Source organism: Vulpes lagopus, chromosome 1 (assembly GCF_018345385.1).
Source record: "Vulpes lagopus strain Blue_001 chromosome 1, ASM1834538v1, whole genome shotgun sequence".
In the NCBI taxonomy this organism is placed as follows: domain Eukaryota; kingdom Metazoa; phylum Chordata; class Mammalia; order Carnivora; family Canidae; genus Vulpes; species Vulpes lagopus.
The window spans coordinates 146513838-146540621 of NC_054824.1; the positions used below are offsets into that span (position 1 = coordinate 146513838).

The 26784-nt window shown below is 38.4% G+C and overlaps 1 protein-coding gene across 1 annotated transcript in view; it reads left to right on the forward strand.

Annotated features, from left to right (window-relative positions):
• Positions 1–898: 898 nt before the first annotated feature.
• Positions 899–26784, forward strand: part of DNAH14 (dynein axonemal heavy chain 14) — a 311703-nt gene continuing 285817 nt past the window's right edge. The window contains 6 exon segments of the mRNA XM_041749477.1: positions 899–993; positions 5469–5508; positions 6400–6479; positions 10870–11007; positions 20557–20702; positions 26367–26497. Of these exon segments, the coding sequence (XP_041605411.1) occupies positions 899–993; positions 5469–5508; positions 6400–6479; positions 10870–11007; positions 20557–20702; positions 26367–26497 (630 nt within the window).

Here is a 26784-nt window from a genome sequence, read left to right on the forward strand (position 1 = left end):
ATCCACATGCAGAAGAATGAAACTACACCACTCTCTTGCACCATACACAAAGATAAACTCAAAATGGATGAAAGATCTAAACGTGGGACAAGATTCTATAAAAATCCTAGAGAACACAGGCAACACCCTTTTTGAACTCGGCCACAGTAACTTCTTGCAAGATACATCCACAAAGGCAAAAGAAACAAAAGCAAAAATGAACTATTGGGACTTCATCAAGATAAGAAGCTTTTGCACAGCAAAGGATACAGTCAACAAAACTAAAAGACAACCTACAGAATGGGAGAAGATATTTGCAAATGACATATCAGATAAAGGGCTAGGGAAGACCCAACCACATAGTTTCTATGTCGCTTCTTCAGTGAGGTCAGTGTTGGCATAGATTTAGGGGTTCTCAGTAGCCTAGGCTACAAGTGTTCACAGTGGCAATGAGGACTATTGGGGACTTCCATATCCTTTTTCCTCCTGTGTAGACTGTTATGGTTGAGGGGATCCCTCCTGGCACAAGGTCTGGCTCCTGAGCCCCCATGTAGTGGTGGTGACATTGGTGTCTGATATGTGGGCACTTTGGAATACCAGAAGCTCTGGGATCTGAGGAAGTGGCTATTCCACAGCAGTGGTGACTTCAGTGGCTGCTATGTAGATTCCTGTAGAGCAGCCATGGGGCTAGGGTTTGGTGCATGGGACTGTGCAGAGCAGCATGAAGGTGGAGTGTGAAATGTGCATGCGTGTGGAGCACTGGGACTCTGGAATCAAGGCACGTGCAGGATTGGGGCATGTGGCAGTGCTGGTCCTGGGGCAGCATGGTAGCAGCTCCTTCTGGGGAGAAGGACACAGTAGAGTCTCGGTCTCTGGGTGTTTTATTGGCAGTAGTGCCTGTTGGTTATCTCAGTAGCTGATGCTCCTGGTGTCCTCTGTGGAGCAGCGTGCTAGGATCCCCATGACAGACACTACTGTGAGTGCTGTGTGGAGTCTGCGCTATTCTGGAAGCTGGTGAGATCCTCAGTAGTGAAGGCTACCAGGGTCCTCTGCAGAACATGTCTCTGGGGACTGTGATGGCACCCCCTGTGTGACTGATACAGCCCACCTTGTTTGTTCTTAGCCAGACCTCCCAGCTCAGTCTCCCCAGGGATCCTTTCCACATAATTGTTCTCTTTTTCCTCCACTGCCTTGCTGTAGTTCTTAGTTGGACTCTTGAGCACCCAACCCAGGCCTATTTTTGTTCATGGGTAGCAATCTACTTACTCTTTCTTATGGGAGTACAAAGAGTAGCATTTCCTCCCATTACCTTGTTCATGTCAAGAGGCCTGCTCTCATCTTTATTTTTTCTTTCTCCTTTCTTTGGATTTATAAAGTTTTGTTCTAACTTCTTTACATAACCTTTCCTTTCTTTGGTATAAGCATAGGTTTGTGTTTTTTTTTTTTTTTTTTTTTTACTTGTCAGTACCTTTTTAGATGCATCTCACAAGTTCTAATATTTAATATCTTAGCATTTAGTTCTTAATATTTTGAAATTTTAATTATGATTCATTCTTTGAACTATGAGTTAGGTGTTTCTTCATTTCCACATTTATGGGATTTCACTTTTTATTGCTTTATTTCTAATCTGATTACATTGTGGTCATAGAATTTGGATTATATGATGATAAAGTGTTTGAAATTTGTTGAGGCTTACATTAGGACCCAGAAGATGGTTAATTATGAAACTGTGCCACATGCGCTTTAAAATACATACAGTCTCCATTTCTTGAGCATATTTGTTAAGTCAGATTTTAAAATTAGATTATTAAACTTTCTATTGTTACAGTTTTTTGTTTTGGTGGCAGAGGAGTTGGCCTGATTTACTGAAATGAATTCATTAAAATGTTGCATTATCATACTGTATTTGTTTTTTCTTCTAGTTCTTCCAGTTTTTGAATTATATATTTTGCTTATATACTTGCATTATATATTTTGAAGTTATTTTGTTAGGTGGAAGTTCAGGACTGTTTTATTTTCCAGTGAAATGAACCTTAATCATTATGTAGTGAATTTTCTTTTGTTTAGTGACTCTGCCTTAATATGTATTTTTTCTGATAGAAATATAGCTATAGTATCTTCATTTTGCTTAATAGTTGCCTCATAAATCTTTTAATATCCTTTTCTTGCATTTGTTTTGTATCTTTCTGTTTTACCGATTTATTTTTTAAATAAGGTATAACTGGATTCCCCCCTCCCCCACCCAGTTTTTCTGCCTTTGTCTTTTTTAGAAAATTTGGAGCACTTATATTGATTAACTATTATGTTTTGGTTTATTTCTGCCACCTTGTTTTGTGGTTACCACAGAAGTTTTAAGATGTGTGTTTAACTTACCAAATTGTAAATTTAATCATTTTCCATCTTTCTCCAGATAATATAAGAATCTTAAAACAATTTAATTTTGATCATCCTCCTCCTGACCTCTGTGCTATTGTTTGTTGTATAGTTTAGTTCCTTCTCACTTTTATTTATTTATTTATTTTTATTTTTTTTAATTAATTTTTATTGGTGTTCAATTTACCAACATACAGAAAAACACCCAGTGCTCATCCCGTCAAGTGTCCACCTCAGTGCCCGTCACCCATTCCCCTCCAACACCCGCCCTCCTCCCCTTCCACCACCCCTAGTTCGTTTCCCCGAGTTAGGAGTCTTTATGTTCTGTCTCCCTTCCTGATATTTCCCAACATTTCTTTTCCCTTCCTTTATATTCCCTTTCACTATTATTCATATTCCCCAAATGAATGAGAACATACACTGTTTGTCCTTCTCCGAAGAGAACACAGGCAACACCCTCTTTGAACTCGGCCACAGTAACTTCTTGCAAGATACATCCACAAAGGCAAAAGAAACAAAAGCAAACATGAACTATTGGGACTTCATCAAGATAAGAAGCTTTTGCACAGCAAAGGATACAGTCAACAAAACTAAAAGACAACCTACAGAATGGGAGAAGATATTTGCAAATGACATATCAGATAAAGGGCTAGTTTCCAAAATCTATAAAGAACTTATTAAACTCAACACCAAAGAAACAAACAATCCAATCATGAAATGGGCAAAAGACATGAAGAGAAATCTCACAGAGGAAGACATGGGCATGGCCAACATGCACATGAGAAAATGCTCTGCATCACTTGCCATCAGGGAAATACAAATCAAAACCACAATGAGATACCACCTCACACCAGTGAGAATGGGGAAAATTAACAAGGCAGGAAACAACAAATGTTGGAGAGAATGCGGAGAAAAGGGAACCCTCTTACACTGTTGGTGGGAATGTGAACTGGTGCAGCCACTCCTTCTCACTTTTAATCCCTCAGGAAATAATTACTCTTTTATGCAGTTAGTATTTATTTAGGTATATACATATTCATTATTGCTACTGCTGAGAATTTCTTACATCTTAGATCTGTCATCTTAGGATCATAGTCCTTTTTGAAGTCCTTTAGAGTACATTTTATGTGTGTTTGTTGATTTTATTTGCCTGAAATGTCTTTATTTTGCCTGAAATACATTATTGCCAGGTATAGAATTTTAAGTTGACAGTTACTTTTCCATTGCACATTGGAGATGTTATTCCACTGTTTTAATTTTGTGTGCATTATCACGAAGCCCATACTTAGTCTGTTTTTCCCTTTAAGTAATGTGTCTCTGGCTACTGTTATGATCTTCTCTTTGCTTTTGGAATTCTACAGTTCCACTGTTTTGGAAGGGTGTGTGTGTCCATGTGCATGTAAACACTTCTGTGTTCATCCTGCTTAGAATTTGTAGGATGTGAAAATGTAGGTTGGAGTCCAGAAAACTCTGTTGTTGTATTGCCCAATTTACCTCTTCTTCCAGGCTTTTGATATGTATTATGTCTGATTTGTCATTCTCTCCTGTTATTTAACCTGTCTTTTCATTTTTTTTCATCTCAATGACAATTTTTTCACATCTACCTGAAGAAAAATCAGAGTAGTGCTAGGGAAAGGGAAGGAAGGAATATTTTATAGGCAACCTACCGAAGTCAACCACACCTGTCCTTTATTTTTTAATGTTGTAAATCCCTATTTTATGTTAATACATAGTTGTATTTTTTTTTCTCATATTTGGGGAGGTTCGTGCACCATTTTAGTTCTTCTGTGCTTATAGCCCAACATATAGTTTCAACCTTTATGTTCTGTGCAGTTTAGGTAGCATCTGTTGGCTCCACATTGTGAAATAAAGAAATTAGAACATAATTCATGCATTTACATTTTATCTGATACCTCATACTCCCTAATTTTTATTGGATATATTATAATTTTAGCTCTTTTTGGGGGTGCCTTTATACTTTTAAATAATATAGTTAAACTTTTTTGTTATTTTGTTATTTTGCTTATCACATTTAAGGAGTATCTGTTGACCTATGTTTTTGAAAGATGAGGAGCATAAATATTCCTTGTATTCCATTTACTTATTCTCCCCTCTTGATAGTTTTAGCGCTTCATAGCTATACTACCAAGGTTCTACTCTGTATGGTAAGTCCTGAAGTTGTTGTGACCTACTTCTGTACTGAAATGAATTTATGCTCTTCCTATTACTTCTTTTATTATCATATTTTTGTCTTCATCGCTGTGAGGGTGGAATTTATTATCACATACATTTTACAAGAAGTGTTCATGTGAATAATACTTCACTGAATTTTACATGTGTGGAAATGTTAGTTAGCTTCATGCTTACATGAAAACTTGGCTCTGTATGAACTTCTTAAGCCACACTTATCTCCTGAGGAAATGTTCTGGCATTCGAATGTTGTTGTGGAGAAGTGAAGGTTAACTTTTTTCCACTTGTCTGGTAGGAAAGAGGAATAACTCATTTGGTTTTTTATACTGTTTGATAGTGAGATCACACAATTTCTCTCTCTCTCTCTCTTTTTTTTTTTTTTTTGGATATGTGGTGGTGGTGATAATAGCATGAAAATATATTCCAAAGTTAAAGTAGATGTTGCAGTTAACATATATACTCTCTGGTAGGGGCTGGCAGATGATGGCCAGCCCCTACAAGATAGGTGAAATCTGGCTTGCCATCTTTTTCTATGTCCAAAGGCTAAGAATGGTTTTTATAAAGGAATAATGTTGAGCAATTTGATGATGGGTAACACTAGCCTTGAATCCCTATATGTAACATGTTATCTTAAGAGAATTCTGTGTTCTTTGTTAATAATAGGAACATTTAAATAGGAATATTTTTTAAAAGTTGTATTTAATTATTTTCATATTGAATTTCATCAATAAAATATTTACAGAAATTTGTTTTATCTTGTTGTGTGAATAATGTGTAACATCTTTGATTTTTTGCCCTCTGATCCTCAAGCCTTTTTCCAGAAGAATTCTGCTGACCTCTACTCTGTTGTAAATCCAGAATGGGTTTGATTCAGGGATGCTTTTGAATCTAGAGGAGTGTCCCTTGGGTCTATCTCTTTGTTTCAGGTGTGGGCCTCAGAGTTGTAACTTTCAGTTCCTGGGTACAGTGAGTAATCCATCCGCGGGCATTGTTGGCACCCTTTGGGTCTGATTGAGACCCTTTCTACACCTTGAGTCTCCTCAGTAGATCTGTCCTGCACTGATACTGCAGTTGTTGGCTTCGTTTCTGATATAGAAATATCTATCATTTCTATTCCAATAAGAACTACTCTTGTCTTTGGCAAGACAAAATCAGTAATCACTTATCCTTATCCTTATCACTTATCCTTCAGTCTGTCATATTTGATTTATCTGATGCTTATTCAGTTGACATTTAAATCTGTTTCTGCCCTGCATTGAATCTAGGCTATATGTTGGCTTCTTTAGTTGGAGTATACTTCCATGCCTATGCAGTGCATCTTCTTTTTTTGGACCTTGTTAGATATCCCTTAGTAATCAGAAAGAGAACCTTTCTTTGTCATATTTCAAAACCCACTCCCATCCATTCTGTCTGAATGGCCTTTTAGTACTTACTGAATGGCAAAATGAGTTTAACAGCTTAGGCCACCAGTTCTGTTGACTTTCTTACATTCTATCTATGATTTTCCCTGGAGAGAGGATCTTAAAACCTAGCATTATCTTTAGTATGGAATTTAAGTTAATTGGAATCATACATACATAAGCTCATTATCGTAAGAAGTAAAACACTATATTAGAAGTATACTTTATGAGAAGGTATACAGAGGCTGCTCTGAGAAGGATAACTAGTGTAGCAAAGAGCCTGGAAATCATATTCTATAGAGGAAACACTTGAAGGTAGTGGAGTTGTTAAATTAAGCCTAGTGGGAAAGTTGGGAACCACATATGCAGTTTTGAACCCAATAGTCATAGCTGTGAAAGCATCTTTTATATTTAAAAGATAACATGAATGTGTTTTTTGCAGCCTATCCCTTCATAGAAAAATATCAAAAATATACCCACTGATTTGGCAACAGTAAATCAAGACATGGACAAGGAGAAAAGCAACACAAAATCAAGGTAAAATAAGATATAATGAAAGTAAAATTTCAATAGTAATGACTGGTGGTAAGCCATTCTGATAAAGCAGAGTGTGCATTGTCATGTGGGGGTGGGGACTGGGTGAGGGTGCTGAAGTTTAACAAACCTTAGGGAGTGGTTCTCAACAAGATAGGCAGATTAATACTGGCTCCTTCCCCAGACCAGTCTGGGATATGCCAAAAAAGTGAGAAAGGATGTTGATGGAAATGAGAAGTTAACCAACAGCTGAAAAACCCCAGGAAGGCAAAAAGGTGGTTAGATGTAGGTAGATGGAGAAGAGGTCAGAGAGATTGATATGCTTTCTTTTTCACATTCCTGTTGGTGGATCAGCATCCACTCGGCAGGAAGAAAATAACAGAGATGAGGAAGTACTGGAAGATACTGACCTCTGTTTAAATCTCATGGGCTAAACTCATGCTCTTACTGTGTCCTTTCTGAAATCCCACCAAATGATCAAAATTTGGGATTGTGGGAATAAACACACAAAAGGAGGAGAGAGGAGACAAAAGCACATGGGAGCTACCAGTGTAGTTTTGGAAGCTTGGAAACAGAAGGATAAGTGATTACTGATTTTGCAGAGCAGACAGTGCAAACCTAAGGTGGCAGGGAGTGAAGCCCAGAAGTGACTGCTTCATTCCTGCCCCCACATCACCTCCCACCTGTAAGGATGCTACTAGATACTCAGGACTCCTCTCAAAGTGGCAGTGGCAGCAGCAGTGGCAGCGAAAGCAGTAACCTGGAAGTTTGTAGAAGCAGCAGTTAGAACACAGATCCCTTTCCTTAATCTCACTCAGCCAAGAGAATGTTTCTTCTTTCATTCCAACAGACGAGATCCAGGATGTGGGGACACCAAACACAGCTAAGAGTATATTACTGTACCCAAATTATATAACCTTAGTATTCTTTCTCTGCTGGACTTTGAGAAAGCTCACAGCCAACATCTAACTAACTAAGCACATTATCCTCTGGGAAACTGACCAGCTAACAAGAAAGATCTATAGATAAGGCCAATTGGAAAACAACAAGCCTCAGATTATCCCACAGTGAAACCTACCAGTTGACAGATTCCACCAGTGCATGAAGAATGGTCTCATTGCTATCTCAGTGATGATTCTTAAATATGAATGGATCATTTGACAGAAACTAAATCACAGAAGCCTGGAGAAAATATACTGTGTAGGGAGAAGAAAAGTTCAGTAACACCCAGCTCAAGCCTATCCTAGGTGGTCAGGAGACAGAAGAAATAACATTAGGAGAATAAAAAATAAGGCACCTGGGTGGCTCAGTGATTGTCTGCCTTTGGTTCAGGTGGTGATCTCGGGATCGAGTCCCACATCAGGCTGCCCACGGGGAGCCTGCTTCTCCCTCTGCCTGTGTCTCTGCCTCTCAGTCTCTCATGAGTGAATAAATAAAGTCCTAAAAAAATTAGGGAACATTTGGGGAAAAATAGCTTTTAGAAATTATATAATAGCAGAAATGGAGATTGAGAGAATAGGTGAAAGATAAAGTCGAGGAAGTTCTCCAGATGAAAAAAGGAAAAGGTAGAGATAGAAAGTAAAGATAAGAAAAGGGATACATAGACAAAAAAATAAGATGATATATAAGTTTATAAGTTCTAACAGAAGTTCAATAAATGGATAATTACAATCTTATACAACTTCTTCCACAGAACAGAAAAAGAAAATAGTCCCTAAATTGAGCTACGATTGCTTGTACAATCTTTTATATACATATGTAAGATAATTTATTTGAAAGAGAGAGGGTATGTATGCATGTACATGGGGGTAGGGGCAGAGAGATTTAAGCAGACTCTATGCTGAGTCCAGAGCCCAAGGTAGGGCTTGATCTCATGACCCTGAGATCACAACCCTGAGCCAAAACCAAGAGTGGCACTGATTGTGCCACCAGTCAGTTTATACAATCTTCTAAGTTCGTTTCATTCACAACCTTAGAAGCAGAAAACCCTAAATAAGATATTAACCTACAGGTTACATTTGCATATACAAATGAATGATATACCAAGATCAAATTGAGTAGCCTATCTGGAAAATGCAAGGTTGGTTCAACATTAGAAAGTGCATCAATACCAAGAACTATTAATAGATTAAAGGAAGAAAAGCATTTGATAAAATGCATTGTCTCTTAATGATAAAAACCCGTGGCAGACTATATGAATAGGGCATTTATCAAAAAACCTGAAGCAAATATTTTAACAAGTCTTAAAAATATCCCTCTTAAATTGAGAAAAGTGATAAGGATACTTGAGATTGCCACTTACATGTGACATCCTATTAAAGGTCATAAGGCAATAAGACAAAAAGATGAAATGAAAACTGGAAGGCTTGAAAAAGGAGAAACAAATCGTAATCAGTTATAGATGATTGATGTCTAAAAAAGTATGGAAGAATTTATGAAGTTTTATAATAAGTGAATTTCATTTCGCAAGGCTGCTAGATTAAAATCAGTGTAAGCGAATTTCATTCCTATAGTCCAACAATAGATTGAAAATTTAATTTTAGTTATAACTACCATTTGTGTAATAGTAATGAAAAATCCAGTACCTAGGAAAAATCATTTTTAAATTTATGTGTTTGACTTTTGTGGAGAAAACTACAAAATTTAATTGAGAATGCAACAGAATTTACATGGAAAATGAAAAGGCCAAGGATATGTAAGCCCTCTTTAAGAAAAAATCTGAGGTGTGAACCTACAGCTATGACAACTTTAAGCAATTAAAGCAGTGTGATAGGGCAGCCCAGGTGGCTCAGTGGTTTAGTGCCGCCTTCAGCCCAGGGGTGATCCTGGAGACCTGGGATCGAGTCCCAAGTCAGGCTCCCAGCATGGAGCCTGCTTCTCCCTCTGCCTGTGTCTCTCTGCCCCCCCCCCCCCCCCATGTGTCTCTCGTGAATAAATAAAATCTTAAAAAAAAAAAAAAGCAGTGTGATAGAAAAACAAGGATAGACAAAGAACCAGGGGTGGATAATTGTATACATTTGGAGTGATGCAGACTTGGTGTTACAGGTCAGGGAAAGAAAGGATGGGGATGTTCAGTAATGTGCAGTGACAATTGCATTACCTTACGGGGTGGGAGTGGGGAGAATTGGATTTGTCCCCCACATCACACCCCGAACTCAAGGATGAATTGTGAAAGGCAAAACTTTAAAACTATTAGGAAAAATAAGAATTTTGTCAAGATTGGAGTAAGGACAGGTTTCTGAAGAATAAACAGAAATTGTAGATGCAAAGATAGTTATATTAAAGGGAAGAACGAAGACTTCATAAAGCGAGAAGGTATCTTATTTTCTTTGTCATATTAGACTTCTAAAATACGAAGAGCAATTTTCAGCACATATGAAATAACAACAGATTACTATATAAAGTGTGAAAAGAACTCCTAAACATTGTTAAGAAAAGGTATATAATTCAGTATAAAAAATCAACAACAAAAGATATGGATTAGACATTTTAATGAAGAGGAAACTGTTCAAGGTGTTTATAAACCTAGGGACTCTTGAGTGCTCAAGGGAGGAGAATTTAAGAATAAAGACCCATGAGCAAGTGTGAAGTCATGCTGTCTCTTTGAAGAGAAAGTTTGCCTTCTTATTCATGTGATTAAGTATTTTTGTGCAATATATCAATAGGTAGTTGTGCCCACTGAGCAGCATGAGAGGATCTACAAATGCTGAATTTCCTCCATCTTATAATAATATGGTCTGTGACATTAGTTAGCTTCAGGCATTGGTTTTGGATTCTGTTGTAATGAAAAGGTTTTCTAACATTTACAAATAGTTGGGTAATGTATTATGAGAAGATTTTGGTTTTAGTCTTGAGAAGGGTTGGTGATGGTGGTGGTTTTATAAAGAAGAGTAAATATAGGAGTATTGAGTTTCAAAAAAATGTATTCTGACTTCACTCAGCTGCTAATTAGGTAACATTTCTTTATCTTTTAAGTTAGATGAGGATTCTTAAATTCTTTCTAGCATTAACATTTCAGTAATATTATCAGACCTCTTTTGCATTTAACTAGACTCTCCATGTTTCAGATCGGCTTTTTATGTTACTTATTTATAAATTAAAAAAAAATTTTAAGTAGGCTCCACCCCCAGCGTGGAGCCCGCGGTGGGGCTTGAACTCATCACCCTGAGATCAAGACCTGAACTGAGATCAAGAGTTGGTCGTTTAACTGACTGAGTCACCCAGGTGCCCTCAGATCTGCTTTTTAAATTGTCTTTCAAAAAATTGCTTGAAGGGATAGATATTTTATTGTACAGTATAAAGATTTAAACTTTAAGTTCTATAAAGAAAAAAAAATAAACTTTAAGTTCTAGAGAATGTTAACCATAGTATCTTATTTTCTTTGTCATATTAGACTTCTAAAATACGAAGAGCAAGAGTATGAAGCTGTCATACCATCGGAAAGTGAACCAGCTAAAATAGCAGAAAAAGAAACCTTGAAACATAAAACATTTAGAACGTTTTCTGTACCCTTGAAGTCAGAGGAAACAGAAGACATCTATCAAGATTACTATCCAGGCATGCCAAGTTTTCTTTCGTGGAGATGGAAAGTAGTTTTCATAGCATTAAATTAAGAAAACAAGTGAACTATGTTGAAATACTAGTCTACTTCCATATTATCGGGACTTCACTGATTTCATTAGTCATAAGTTGGTGATATCTTCAAATACAGAGCATGTCTCTCTTAAAGGGAACAAAACCTAAGTACTGGTCATCGTGGTAAAAACAGCAGCAGTGATACCACTGCCACACCAAGAATGTCTGACATTTTTGGACCAACTTAGAGTTGACATCACTCTTTCCCACACACCCTGTCTTTCGGGGTTTGCATGATGGGAGGACCAAGAAGTTGGGCCGGCCTCCCCTGAGGGCCTCAGAGCCTCCTGGCTGCGCTGTGACCTTGTTGGTACCCTTGTCTGCCACGGCACCGATTCCTCCTCTGTGTGCCTTCATTGTCTTCTTCCTTCCACTGGTCCCAAATGCACCATTAACAGGATGTAAAAGAGTTTTTTTTAACCATGTTTCCTTTTTTATCCAGCTCTTTTCTTTCCTCACTTTTATGAGGGTTGCCCTTTCGTCTCCACCCATGGCCCCCTTCTCCCTCCAGCAGTCAGTCTGTTAGTGATGTCCTTAACTCTTCCACTTTTCTGCTCCTGAGTTGACAAAACTTCAACTCTAATCAGCGTGATTGTCAGTGTTCTCTGCATTCACCCTCATACTGCTGAGCCTTTTTGCAGAAAACTTTCACAATCACGTGGGTTCCTTCTTTTTCCTGAGTCACAGTCTCCAGCATCAGTGGGACAAGGGGCACTGCCTGGTGCCCTTTTATGTCTTCTTTTAACTTTCCCTGTCATTCCTCACAGCATCTCTTTACACTGTCACAGTTTAACCATAAGCCTTCTACTACCTGATTATGCTTCCTACTTTATAGAAAATGAAAATTAAAAATAGAAGTAACCAAATGCAAACATCTAACTTGCAGCTCCCTGGCCCCATTTTAATACTTGCCTCACATCTGGAGCTCCTTTTCTGCTACATCTTCAGGAATGTGAGGTCCATATGTCATCTCTCTCATCTTCTTTTTTAATAGCTCTTTTCTGTCTGTGCATTAATGTGCTGCAGGCTTACGGCTCACCTGTCTTAAAATGACCCAGAAGCATTGTTGGGCCAATGCTCCCTTTTCACATGATGAGATCAGGCCTCTTGAAAGAGTTGCCTCAGCCTTCCCCTCCACTTCCTTCTTGTTCCCTGCTTGGGTGGGTTTGACTTCTTCATTCTACTCAGAAGACTGCAGTGTCACCAAATACCTCCACATGGTTAATTCCTTGTAAAAAGAATTAATTTGTACATAATCTTTCTTTACTGGACTAGTTTGCAAAATTTTATTCGTTTGACCACTTCCTTTTCTCTTGACTTTTGAGGAGACTACTGTCTTGGCTTTCTTTCTACTTTTCTAGCTGATCTTTTTTGTCTATTTCATGAATCTTTATTCCTCTGCCTGCCCTTTAAGTTGTTGTTTTTCAGATGTATGTGCAATTGCCTACTAATCAGTCTCTGTCTGAATATGAGTATGTTTGATTTTCAGAAGGAGCCTAAGAACTACTGGTGTACATTGAGCAAGGATGTTTTATCTGACAGATTAAAACAGAGGGAGTACCTGGACCTTACAGCAATTTGTAGGGCTGACTAAGCTTCCTTTCCAGCAAAGTGAAAAATAAAAGTACTCTGGTCCTTCTGTTATTTTCCTCAGTAAAGAGGGCTCAGAAATACAAGACTGGATAGGAATACAAGAGCCAGGCAAAGCAATGACTTTTTGGCTTTGTTAAGGATGCAGGGCATTATACTATGAAGATAAAAACCACAGAAAGGTTTTGCACAGAGTTAACACAAAAGGTTTTGCACAGAGTTAACACAATCAGATTTTTACTTTGCAGAGATCACTCTGGCTGCAGACTAAGGAATAGATTGGAGGGGAACAAGAATTGATAAGGAGCTCAGTTAAGAGGCTTTGGATATTCTGAAGGCAGGATTATCGATTAGGATGATGAGTTGGTGAGAGAAGTGGTGTCAAAGATGATAGTTAGGTTTCTGGTTTGTTTGATATAATGAATAGTGATGCTATTCTCTGAGATACAAGGCCCTGAAGAAAGGTCAGGATTTGTGGGGTCTGGGGACGGATCAGGGTTCACTTTGGGGCATGTTGAATTTGAACTACCTTTGGTCCATTCTAGTGGGGATGTCATAGAAGCAGTTGACTCTATGTGTCTGGAGCTCAGAGAAGCCAGGGCTGAGAGGATGCATTTGGAATAACTATATGAGTGGAAACTTAAGGCATGGCCATGGGTGAGATTGCCTAAGGAAAGTGTATGAAGTGAGCCAAAGAACTGTAGCAGCTCTGGTCCAAAGGATGATGGCTGCAGTAGACACATGGGTTGGTCAGAATCAGGCTAGAGAGAATGATGAGCAAGAGGATGGGTGTGGGGTATCACCAAAGCTAAAGGAAAAAATTATATCAGAAATGGGGGTAGGTCCTGGTTGAAGATGGTGATGTAATGTAGAAAGATTCTGAATTTACCTTTTCCCACAGACACACCAAATCTACAGCTACATATGTGGCCGTTTCCTCTAGAAAACATCCCAAAATAGGCTGATCAACTCCTACACATTGGGTGAATAAAGAAAAAAGCTGTGTCAAAATGGTTAGGAGAGGCCAAGACACAATCTCACTGTAAACCCTACCCACAGTGTAGCAATCCACATTCAGGAGGAAACTCAGAATCCTGATCTCCCTGAGGAGCAAAGAGTTAGAACCCCTACATTGGTCCCCTGAACTTTTAAGATCTATGCCTGTAAGATGAGCTCCCAAAACAGCTAGCTTTGAAACCCAGGGCTTTAATCTATGAGACCTACAAGGCTATACTGAACTGAGAAACAGTTCTTAAGGGCTCACGCAGACTTGCCACCCCAGAGCCTAGAACACAGACAGGTGGGAGACTAAAAAGTTCCCAGTTCAGTGAAAGAAGCCTATTTGTCCTAACTCTGAGGGTCAGGCTTCTGAAACACACACCCAAGGGCCCACTGAAATGCTTTCCAAGATGGAGGCTGGCAGATGCCATCCTTACCCTCTCCCTTGCTCCAAGCCACCATTTTCTCCCAGAATAGAATATATACACTCATCTGGCACCCTGATTTTTGTGACCACCACCTTTGGGATACCTCTAGATGGCCTGACTGGTGGCCAGAGGTGCTTACACTCACAAGTCCCGTAGACCTGTAATAAGGGGAGAAAGAGTTCTTAATTGGCTCCACCCAGGGCCCAGCACACACAGAAGACTGAGACACACCCCAGGTTGTTCTGAAAAAGGAGTCTATTGGCAGGGCTGGCCTCTTGTTTGGCTGAAGTGCTGTCTGGGGACAGAGGCCAATGGGCACCATCTTGGTACTTTCCTTCTGCCTCATTCTGGGTCCCTGGAATCTCCTGAGGAGGGAGCTTGTGCACTGATGCTGCACCCTGATTTTTGTGTCTGCCATCCAGGAGACCCTTTTGAACTCCTGGCTTTGGTAACCATGGGGTTTGCACATGTGAGTCTGCTGAACTGTTGCAAGTGGAGAAATAGTTCTTAGTGCCCATCCCAGGGCACAGAGCAGAGATAGCATACTGAGGTGTACCCACAATCTGTCAGATTAATGTTGTGGGGGGGGTGTAGGTTAATCACTTATGTCCTAGTATGAAGGTTAAATGATAAAAGTAGTAAAAAGAACCATAAATGCAAAATTTTGTTAATGGATACACAGGATAAAAAGATGTAAATTGTGAACATCAAAAGACGTAAAATGTAGGATGGAGGATTAAAAATAATAGTTTTAGAAAGCATTCAAACTTATGTTGCTATCAACTTAGATTGTTATAAGTTTAAGTTGTTTTATGTATGTTTCATGGTGAGCGCATAGCAAAAACCTATGTAGATTCACAAAAGATAGAGGGAGAGGGATGTAAGAATATGCTGTAGAAAACCATCAGCTCACAAATTAAAAGGGCAAGAGAAGAAGAAAGGAACAAAGAAATTAAAAAAACAGCTGGAAATCAATTATCATTAATTACTTTAATTAATGAAAGTTACATAAAACAACTTAAATTTAAATGTAAATGTACTAATTCTCCAAAAAGAAGATCTAGAGTGGCCAAATGGATTTAAAAAAAAAAAAAAAGACCTAGGGATGCCTGGGTGGCTCAGTGATTGGGTGTCTGCCTTCAGCTCAGGGTATGATCCCAGATCTGGGATCAAGTCCCACATCAGGCTCCCTATGAGGAGCCTGCTTCTCCCTCTGCCTATGTCTCTGCCTTTCTCTCTCTCTCTGTGTCTCTCATGAATAAATAAATAAATAAACTAAATAAATAAAAAAACAAGACATATATATATTTTTAAGTTTATTTGAAAAAACAGAGAGCACAGAGGGAGAGGGAGAACAGTCTCCCTGCTGAGCAGGGAGCCCAACCCAGGGCTTTACCCTAAGACCCTGAGATCATGACCTGAGCCAAAGGTAGACACTTAATTGAGCAACTCAGGTGTCCCGAATGAGACCTATCTATATATGGCTTACAAGAGATTCACTTCAGTTTGTACAAACATTCACGATTGAAATGAAAGGATGGAAAAAATATTCCATGCACATGGAAACCAGAAGCTGTGGTCATAATAGACTGTAATAAGAGACAAAAAAGTCAATATATAATGATAAGGGGGTCAATACAGGAAGATGATATAACACTAGTAAATATGAACTCAATGTTGGGGCAATTAATACATATTGACCTAAAAGAAATAGGTAACAAGACAGGAAGAGTAGAGGACTTTAATGTCAATGGACAGATCATCCAGACAAAAAAATAAAATAGAAAATCCCTCCTACAATAAGGGAAACATTGGTCTTAACATGAGAGACCAGATGGATTTAATAGATGTAGTAAAACATTTCATCTAAAAGCATCAGACTACACATCTCAAGTGTACGTAGGAAGGACATTCGCCAGGTTACATCATACAGCGGGTCACAAAACAAATCTTAATAAATTTAAGCAGATTGAAATGTCAAGCATCTTTTTTGCCACAGTGGTAAAAACAAAACAAACTAGAAATAAGTTCCAAAAAGAAAACTGGGGAAAAAAACAACAACAAAAAACTGGGAAATTCACAAACATGTGGACATTAAACAACATGCTACTAAACAAGAGCCAAAGAAATCAAAGGAGAAATAATACCCGAGACAAATAAATATGGAAGTACAATCAGAGCATACCAAAACTTACAGGATACAGCAAAGTAGAAGAGGGAAGTTCATAGCAGTGCAGGCCTACTTGGATAAATGAGAAAAATCTCAATTGAGGAAGTAGAAAACAAAGCCAAAGGTTAGTAAAAGGAAAAGAATAACAGATGAGAGCAGAAATAAATGAAATAGAGACTAAAAAGACAATAGAAAAGACGACACTAAAAGATGATTCTTTGAAAAGATAAACTTGACAGACCTTTAGCAAGAATCACATAAGCGCAAAAAGACTCAAATATATAAAACGAGAAAGAGGAGATGTTACAATGGATACCATGGGATCAGAGGCACTATAAACAATTATGTGCCAACAAATTGGATAACCCAGAATAAATGCACAAGTTCCTGGAAACCTACAACCTACCAAAACTGAATCATGAAGAAATAGAAAATGTGAACAGAACAGTCACTATTAAGAATTTGAATCGGTAATCCACAAACAGAAGTCCAAGACCAGTTGGCTTTACTGATGAATGCTAACAAACATTCAAAGAAGAATTAATACCTATCCTTCTCAGATTCTTCCAAAGGTAAGAACACTTCCAAACTCAGTTTACAAGGTCATTATTACCCCGATATCAAAATCAGACAAAGTTGCCATAGGAAAAGAAAATTACAGGCCAATATCCCTGAGGAACATGCAAAATTTCTCAACAAAATATTAGCAAACCAAATTCAACAATACATTAAAAGCATGAATCTCCTAGGAGAAAACATAGGTGGAAATGTCCTGATGATTGGTCTTGGCAGTGATCTTTTTTTTTTTTTTTTTTTTTTTTTTTTTAATATTTTTTTAAATTTTTATTTATTTATGATAGTCACACAGAGAGAGAGAAAGATAGAGAGGCAGAGACATAGGCAGAGAGGGAAGCAGGCTCCATGCACTGGGAGCCCGACGTGGGATTTGATCCCGGGTCTCCAGGATCGCGCCCTGGGCCAAAGGCAGGCGCCAAACCGCTGCGCCACCCAGGGATCCCTCTTGGCAGTGATCTATTTTTGGGTTTCACACTAAAAGCAAAAGTAACAAGCAAATACAAACAACTGAGACTATATCAAACCAAAAATCTGCACAGGAAAACAGCAAAATGAAAAGACTATGAAATGAGAGAAAATATTTGCAAATTATGTATCTAATAAGGGTGTCATATCCAAAATATATATGAAGAACTCATACAACTCAATAGCCAAAAGAAACCCAAACTAATCCAACTAAAAACGGAGGACCTGAATAGACATTTTTTTCCAAAGACCTGCAGATGGCCAAGGTAATCATCAGGAGAATGTAAATCAAAACTGGAATGAGCTGTTTACCTCACACTTGTTAGAATGGCTATTATCGAAAGATAAGAGCTAGTGTTAGTAACAATGTGGAGAAAAGGGAACCCTTTGTGCTCTGTTGGTGGGAACATAAGTTGATGGAAGCCACTGTGGAAAATGGTATGGAGGTTCCTCAAGAAATTAGAACTACCATATGATCCAGTAATTGCTTTTCTTCATATTTATTTAAAAGAAATGAAAACTCTAACTCAGAAAGCTGTATTATATCCCCACATTCATTGCAATGTTACTTCCAAGACAGAAATAAACTGTCTCTTGATGAATGAATGGATAAAGAAGCTGTGATATGTATACACAATGGAATATTAGTCATAAGAAAATGAGATCTTGCCATTTGTGACAACATAGATGGGCCTTGGCAGCAGTTTACCAAGTGAAATAAGTCATTGAAAGACAAAGTATGACAATATGATCTCACAGGTGGAATCTAAAAAACCACCAAACTCATGGATAGAACAGGTGGTTCTAGAGGCAGGGGTTGGGAGTGGATAAAATGAGGGAAAGTGGTCAAATATATAAATTTTAGTTAAAAATGATGAGGACAGGACATACAACATGGTGATTATTAATAATAGTGTGTTGTAAATTTCAAAGTTGCTAAGAGTAAATCTTAAAAGTTCTCATCACAAGGAAAAAATTGCAACTGTGTGATTAATGTTAGCTAGACTCATGATCATTTTGCAATATGTACAAATAACAAATCCTGTGTTGTGCACCTGAAAGTAATGTTGTCAATTATATCTTAATTTTAAAAAAGAAAGATATCAAAAGTAACAATACTGATAACGTTGTGAAGAAAGGTGAGATAGAACTCACCAACTAGAGGGAAGTGTGGTCTAGGAGCAGGTGAAACTTGATGGCAGCTCAAGCTCTATGGTGGAAGCTGGATACACAAAGGAAAAGAATGGTTAATGCTATAGGAATGAGAGGGGTGGGGTCCAAATGAAAGGCTGAAAGGATTGGTTTGGATGGGGAGAGAAACACCTCATTTATGAAGTCAGATAGGAAAGGATGGTGCTGGGGTGGACTCGGCTGACTTAGCACAGGCATGTTGAAGGAATTCCCATCTGATGACTTTATGTGCCTGGGGAAGTAGGCATGAGGGTCAGGTGAAGTAGAGAGATTGGAGGTGCAGGTTCGGGGGTTTGTAGTGCATGGAGACTGAGCTAGGTTGAAAAGCCAGAAGGGCAGGTGAGCCAGGCAAACAGGATTTCAGGTTAGTGTTCAGGGTCAGTTTGTGATTAATTAAAGTGGATTTCGGAAGTTACCAATCCACTCATTCTTGGGTATTTGTCTAACAGCGCTGGGCTGTGCAGACGTAGGCATACTGAGCACATAGAGTTGGGTTCTTCCAGGGCCACTGTTCTGCCATGGAGAGAAGATAAAAGAGTTGAGGGTATTGGCTAGAGTGTTGTTGAAAGACAATGTAATTTCTGTGGGATAAAGAGACATGAAAATAAACAGAAGGAGGATGGATAGTAATGGGGCCGTGAACTGGAGGTGCTGATGAGCTAATGAAAATTGGGAGTTCTGAGCAGGTTAGAAGGAGAGAGGCTGGTGCTGACAGGCTCTAGTGGGTAATCTCAGGAGTGGTTGGCTGAAGCCAGAGTAAGCCCTCCCTGAGCCAGGGCTCCAGAGCAGTTGAGTGGCCAGGCAGTTGGCAGAGAGGCCAACAAAGATGAAGAGTATGATGCCATGAAAACCTTGAGCTTTGGGGGAGTAGGATTTTTTTTTTAGGGCGAGTTGTAAGGATTTGGAAGTGGTGAGTAGGAGCAGGGAGGAAAACAAGCCCTATGGAGGCTTTTGGAGGCATTTGGAGTGCAGGCATGTCAACAGCCATTGTTTGGGAGGGCTGCACATTCCTGAGGTCTGGGAAGTCTCTGGGTTCCAATTAAGGCTTGGGAGTGAGTATGAGAAACTGTTGGAAGAGCCTTTAGGGAGAAAGGAATTTTTGCAAGGTTCTCTCTCAGACTTTCCATTGAAGCACACATTTCCTTGTGTGGTCTCCTGAACAAGACCTTTCTCTCACCCCTAGCCCTGTCAATGAAAAACTTTACCATTCATTCAACATTTGATTCCGTGGAGCAGGATGGGTGTGTGCTCTCTGCTTATACAAATAGGATGTCTTCTCTCTCTCTCATCCTCTGTCTTGTCTCTCCTCTCATTTAGTTTTACTGGGTGAAGTAGAACTTTGCTGGCTATCTCACTTATACTCATTTTGTTTGTAATTCTGTGTCTCATCCCTACTCAATTGAAGCTCTGTGCTGTATACCACATAAATCTCTGTTAAATAAATGAAAAAGTGTAAAATTTATTAGCTTTTGAAAAACTGCATTTTCAGTAATTTCCCCATTCTTCTTCATGCTGAGAATCCACAAATCAGGTAAGTCAGGGAAGAATCTGAGAAACAGAAGAATCTTTTTTACATTTGTATCTAAGCATTTTTTGGCTTCAGTTAGCAAATTAGAGTTAACAAAAGGATTTTGTTATTTTTTTGCATGAGAATTCACATTTTAAAGACTTCTTGTAATGATATCTTGTAATGATAAAGTTAACATTTATCTTTGTATGCACTTATTGTGTGCTGTAAACATTGATTAACTTAATCCTTGTAACACCCTATGAGGTTTTCACTGTAACAGATCTTGTTTCACAGGTGAGTAAAGAAAGGTAGATGGGTTACTTATGAAATAAATCACAGAACTGAGTGGTAAAGCTTCTAATGAAGCTTGGAATGAAGGCAGTCTAACTCTGAGCCCATGCTCTTAAAAACTGAAATTATTTCATGATCGACTGACTGAATGGCCTGGTGTGTAGAATTGCCCTGGTATTATTTATAGCTCTTGCTGGTTTCTCAGTTAATAATGCTTTTGTTTTCAGATTACTTTCAAAAAAGTAGAATTCAACAAGAATCTTCAAAACCAGTTTCTCATAAGAAGGAAGAGAAACCAAAGGGAAAAAAGGATCAAACTCATGGTTGTCCAGAATTTAAGAAAAAAAGGCTTGTGTCATATGATAGAATAGGTACGTAGTATCACTGACGTAGATTGTTTAGAAGATACATTTTTTTCCTGATAATTTTGTGGTTTTATGTGTTTGAATAGAACACTGACTTTAGAAGAAACAATCTTACTGAATTTTATGTGTTTGGTTGCTTAAAGAACTGTTAGTTTTTTAAAAATCTTTTTGAAAACCTAAAATATCAATAGATTGAAAAATTGTACACTATAGTCTTAGAAACAATCTCTGAAGGTTACTGTTATAGAATTATAAATAAAGTTGTATGGCTTTGTTTTATCCTTTGAGTAAGATTTTGTGGTATCATTAAATTTAATTCTTTTGTGTCTTTGACATAAAGTTTAAATTCCCAAATAATTCATTTACACTGATTTTCCTCACTAATGTTTTCCAGTTTGTGCTTTCTCTGTACCTGAAATTCTTATTTGTTTTATTAAGTTTGACAGGAAAAGGAAAACTTTTCTAAGTTTCACCAATATACCATGGTCCAAGGCAGATTAGTCATAAAACTATTGACACCTAAACTTCCTCACTTAACCAGACTTCGTTTTTTAAAAAAGAAGTTCCTCACTATGATAAATGCCTCCCAGAGCACAAAACCACATGAGTGTGGTGGTTCATGCCTTGTCTACTCCCCTCCCTCCCGGTGAGTGATGCAAAATCTGTGAGTATGGTGGAGCATTGCTTCTAGGACTAGGTCAGTCTCTCTCACATTGTTGAGATGTAGTAAGACCTCTAATCAGCTGACTTCTTGTTAATCAAAAGGAGATTTTCCTGGGCGAGCCTGCCCTAATCTGACGAACCTTTAAAAAAGACCAGAGCAGTAGTAGATGCCACACTGCTGCCTTTGAAGGGGTTGTGGAGAGGGGCCAACAGTAGTAGCTGGCCAGCCACTAGCTAGAAGATGGAGGCCTCATCATGCAGCCACAAGGAAATGAGTTCTGCCAACAACCCAGGGGAGCTAGGAGGCAGTTCTGTCCCTAGCTGTGTCTCCAGATGAGGGCATCATCCACTCACATGTTCATTTCAGCCCTGTGACATCCTGAGCACAGGACCTAGCTGAAATTTGCTAGACACCTGACCCATGTAACATGTAGTGTCTTAGCACCAGTTTGTGGTAGTTTGTTACATGGTAACAGGAAGCAAGTACAGAAGTAAAATGGTACAAGTTAGCTCAAGGTGCTCCCCCTTCTACTCCCTGTCCTCAGTTACAGGAGGTCCAGCTGATAGTCACATTGACATGAGTGACTGTCCTTTCCATGTATTGTCTACATTTATAGTTATTGTGGGAGTTTAAAAATGTGTCCATGTGTGTTTTGATACCCCATCCTTCAAAAGGTGGAGCCTTACTCCTTTCCCTTAAATGAAGGCCAGACTTAGTGACTCAGTTCTAACTAGTAATACAGTGGATATGATAGTCTACAATTCTACAGAGTAGAATGTGGCGGTGGAAATGATGGTGTGTCCTCTAAGACTAAGTCATAACAGGCATAGTAGTCCTTTCTACTACATGCTCTTCCAGCTTACTCTCTGAGGGACACCAGTGTCATGTGAGACATTTGCACAACCCTACAGAGAGGTCCATGTGGAGGAAAAGCTGAGATGACCTGTGTGCATAGCCATATGCTGGAGCTGTCCAGGAGAGGGGTCCTCCAGCTCCAGGAAAGCCTTCAGAGGATTGATTGTAGCCCTAACCGACATTTTGATTGCAACCTCATGAGAAACTGAATTCCTAACCCATAGAAAGTGTGAAATAATACATATTTGTTTTAAATCTCTAAATTTTAGGATAGCTGCTTATACATCAATAGGTAACTAATACATCCATAAAACGTATGGCATTATTTTGTGTATGCAGAAGCACACACCACAGTATTGACCAGAGTAAGCTAGATATAGAAGAATACATAAAGTAAACACTAGAAAGAATTGATCTCTAATTTTAGAAATCAGGTCAGTGGTTACTTTTGTGGGAATGGGATGAACTGGACAGGGTTTCGAGGCAGACTTCAGGAGTGCTAGTGTTGCTTTTTTTCTTGATTGGTGTGCTGGTTCGAGGGTTTATTAATGTCTGAAAGTACATTAGGCTGTATGCCTATGAATGATACCTGTACTTTTTTGTATGTATATTATACTTCAGTGAAAGTTTTGAAATATGCACATATGTGATGTTTTGCACAATAAAACATCTGTGTCCTTTTGTAACCTGTCCTTTTCAGGTTGTTCATGTTGATGTATGCTTTTGGAATATACTCACTCTTCCTTTGAAGATGACTTTTTGTTTAAAATGTCCTCTTTTCTCTTTTTGCTCCTCTCAAGCCTTATGTTAAGATCCATTTTTATGAGACTTCTATAAAGCTTTCAGTAAGGTCCCTAGTCTGTGGTGATCCTTCTCCTTGGAATTAACACAATATTTACTAGTAGTATTACTCATTTGACAATTTTTATATATTATCTTTCATTATGAGGACATTCACATGGTGGAATAGTATCATCACTTAAATATTTTAAACTCCAAAGCAACAGAAGTTCTGTTTTAAACTTTTTTGAGAGAGAGAGTGGGGGGAGGAAGCAGAGGGAGGGAGAGAGAACCCCAAGCAGACTCCCCACTGACAGTGGAACCCAACGTGGGCTTGATCTCACAATCCTGAAATCGTGACCTGAGCCAAAATCACTACTCAAAACCCTTAACCGACTGAGCCACCCAGGTGCCCCTGCTTTAAACTTCTTAAAATAAAGGTTTTATTTTCATCCTAAAGATATGTAATTTTACCCTTAAGTGCTGGAACTCTTCATTAACTATTGTCTTCACTGTTTCTCCTGCTGAAGATTCTGTCCTGTGATACTGCTTGTTCAAGGCTATACAATTAGAAGGTGAGGGAACTGGAAGTTCAGCCCATTGCTTGCTGATGAGGTTTTATTGCGTCTATAACAAGATATTGTGGGGTGCCTGGGGGGCTCAGTCAGTTGGGCTGTTGCCTTGGGCTCAGGTCATGATCTCAGGGTCCTGGGATCAAGCTCCATGTCAGGCTCTACATAGACACAATAAATTTAGTCTTTTTTTTTTTTTTTAAGATTTTATTTATTCATGAGAGCCAGAGACATAGGCAGAGGGAGAAGCAGGCTCCATGCAGGAAGCCCAATGTTGGACTCGATCCCAGAACTCCAGGATCATACCCTGAGCCAAAGGCAGATACCCATCTGCTGAGCCACCCAGGTGCCCTGATAAATTTAGTCTTTATGCTGCTCACTCTCCCTTTTTTTCTTTTCATGGTTTTTCTTTGGAAGGCTTTCTCTTGAAAGTTGGAATTTCCTGACCTTAGTTCTGGTACCTGTTTTCTTGACTCACTGTGAAAGTGCAATACAGGCTAGTCTCCTCATATTTCTGATATAAAGAATTGCTTTTTTGGATCATACCATGCACCCAGCATGGAAGGATAGTGCCACACCTTGCCATGTTAGGTGTATAATATATTGTCTGTTGTTAGTAAATACCTATGATATTCTGCATTAATCTGGCTTTTTAGAAAAATTTTCCCCCAGCATTTTGGAGGATATATATTTTCCTTAAATTTACTACTTATTCTAAATAATTGTTATTTTAAAATTGTCCTAAATTGCTTCCATTCTCCAGTGGTCTCTATCATTAAATCCGCCAGATTGCCATCAAGAATGGATGTGTTAATTTATGCTTTTGCAGTATTGCATGAGAGGAATACCCTGGTCAGCAGTTGCTGTTTCCTAACTTAATTTTTTGTAAGTCTGATGAGTGAGAATGACTTTTTCATTGTAATTTTAATTTATGATTTCCTGATTACTAATGGGGTTGAAAATTTTTTGGTGTGTTTACTGGCCATTTGTCTTTCCATATAAGTTGTTCATCTTTCTATCAAAACGTTTATTTTTTATTGATTGGAAGAACTCTTTAAATATTTGGTATATTAATCCGTAGCTTCTTACATAGGTTATAAACATTTTATTCTAACTTGACAATTATGCTTTAGCTTTATTTATGGTGGCTTTTCATCTGTATGAATTGCTAAGTTTAAATAAGCCAAATTTATTATTCTTTTTTTTTAACATGCTTTGATTCTTTTTCAGGAATATATTCTGTGTTTTCTTCTAATACTTCTATAATTTCCTTTTCCACACTTACTGCCATAATCCATCTATAATTTACGCTTGCCTAAAATAGCGTAGTTTCCCAAATGGCTAACCACTTTGCCGTTATGATTCATAACAGTTAATGATTGCTCTACTTATTTGAAATGCCTTTTTTCACTTACTAGATTCTCTTTTGTAAATGGTCCTATCTCTGGACTCTAATCGGTTCTACCGATCTGTTTTCCTATGTCATAACCTCGCTACTTTGATTTCCACAGGTACGTGCTGTTCTGTCCTAGTCTGCATGGCTTACCTGTCAGCTGGACATAAGCAGTTTGTACTGTCCCTAAGCATCAGTACTTTGCCTTCTCTCTTCCACACCTATTATTAACTGGCTTTTTTTTTTCAGTTAAATATATTAAAGTTCTTTCTGTGTTTAAGCAACTGATAGGGTCTAGACTAAGGTGAGACAGGTAAGGCACAAAGTTAAAAGAGGAATTTACTCTTAGGGCTGTGTAGGATTGTATCCTGGTCCTGACACCATTTTACACAACAGTTCCAGGCTCATTAGTCCTGAGTTTCTAAGAAGTTGTTTTGATCAGTTGATGTCTGTGATTTCTGGAGAACCAGAATTCTTGAACAACTTCACAGCATTGCTGGTTTTGCCAACATGGTTTCTGGGTTGCTTCTCTTCCCATGATTAGTTTTATCAAGAAAACCAGAAGGGCTAAGGGGACGAGCTGTAGAGCATGGTGAATAAAAGCCAAGAAAAGAGAGTGTTTCAAGAAGGAGAGAATCATTAGCTGCTAAGAGGTCAAGAAAGAAAAGACTGAGGGGCAACTGGGTGGCTCAGTCAGTTGAGTGTCCAGCTTTTGATCTCAGTTCAGGCCTTGATCTCAGGGTTTTGAGTTCAAGCCCTGCATTGGACTCCACGCTGGATGTGGAGCCTACTTTAGGAAGGAAGAGAGAAGGGGCAGGGGGAAGAGGGGAGGAAGGGAGGAGGGAAGGAAGTCTATTGCATGAGAATCTTTAGGAAGAATATTCCCGCCTTTCCTTGTCTCGTCATTGCTTCTTTCCTGGTCCTGCTGTTTCCACCCCATTTGGCTTCTGTTTGAGTGTCGTCTTGTGCCAACTATCTGTGCAATTGTGAAATTAGGTCTTTTGTAATATATATATATTTTAAATATTTATTCATGAGAGACACAGAGAGAGGCAGAGACACAGGCAGAGGGAGAAGCAGGCTCCCTATGGGGAGCCTGATGCGGACTCCATCACAGGACCCCAGAATCATGCCCAGAGCTGAAGGCAGACGCTCAACCACTGAGCCACCCCCGCGTCCCTGTAATATCTTTTTTAAATGGAAAAATAATATTCCTTTCTTCAGCTTCTATTAAAATTAAATTTTAAGCTATATTTTCTCTTCCAATTATATAGTCTTTGTATGAACATTAAGTTTCCATTTAAATTTTTTCTCTATGTAGAAATATTTGGAATATTATACATTATTAAGTGATGCCCATACTCACACTTATATTAGATATATATATTTTTAATGTTCCAAACCAGAACCAGAGGATGATGATGTGACAAGACATATCATTAGACTAAGAGAAAAGTTTGGTTGGCAGACAATGTTACCACAGCACTATTTGGAGTACAGAAGCTTCAAAATTGCAATTCAGAAGATTATTCTAAAGGTACGTCTATTAAGAGTTAACATTTAAAACTGTATCCTAATTCCTTTTACTTCACAATATATTACATCAAAATTAGACATTTTTACAGTAATATCAAATTATAATCATTGTTTCATAGTAAATGCTTATGAAAGTGTTGAGTGTCATTTCACTTCTCTTATTTCAAGAATGGAGAACAGATAAGATATATATGCCTGAAATTTGAATCTACTCTTATATTCCTGTTTATCAAATTTTTTTGTTATTTGAAAAGAAATTCTAATGTACTTCTATAACTGTATCTTCAC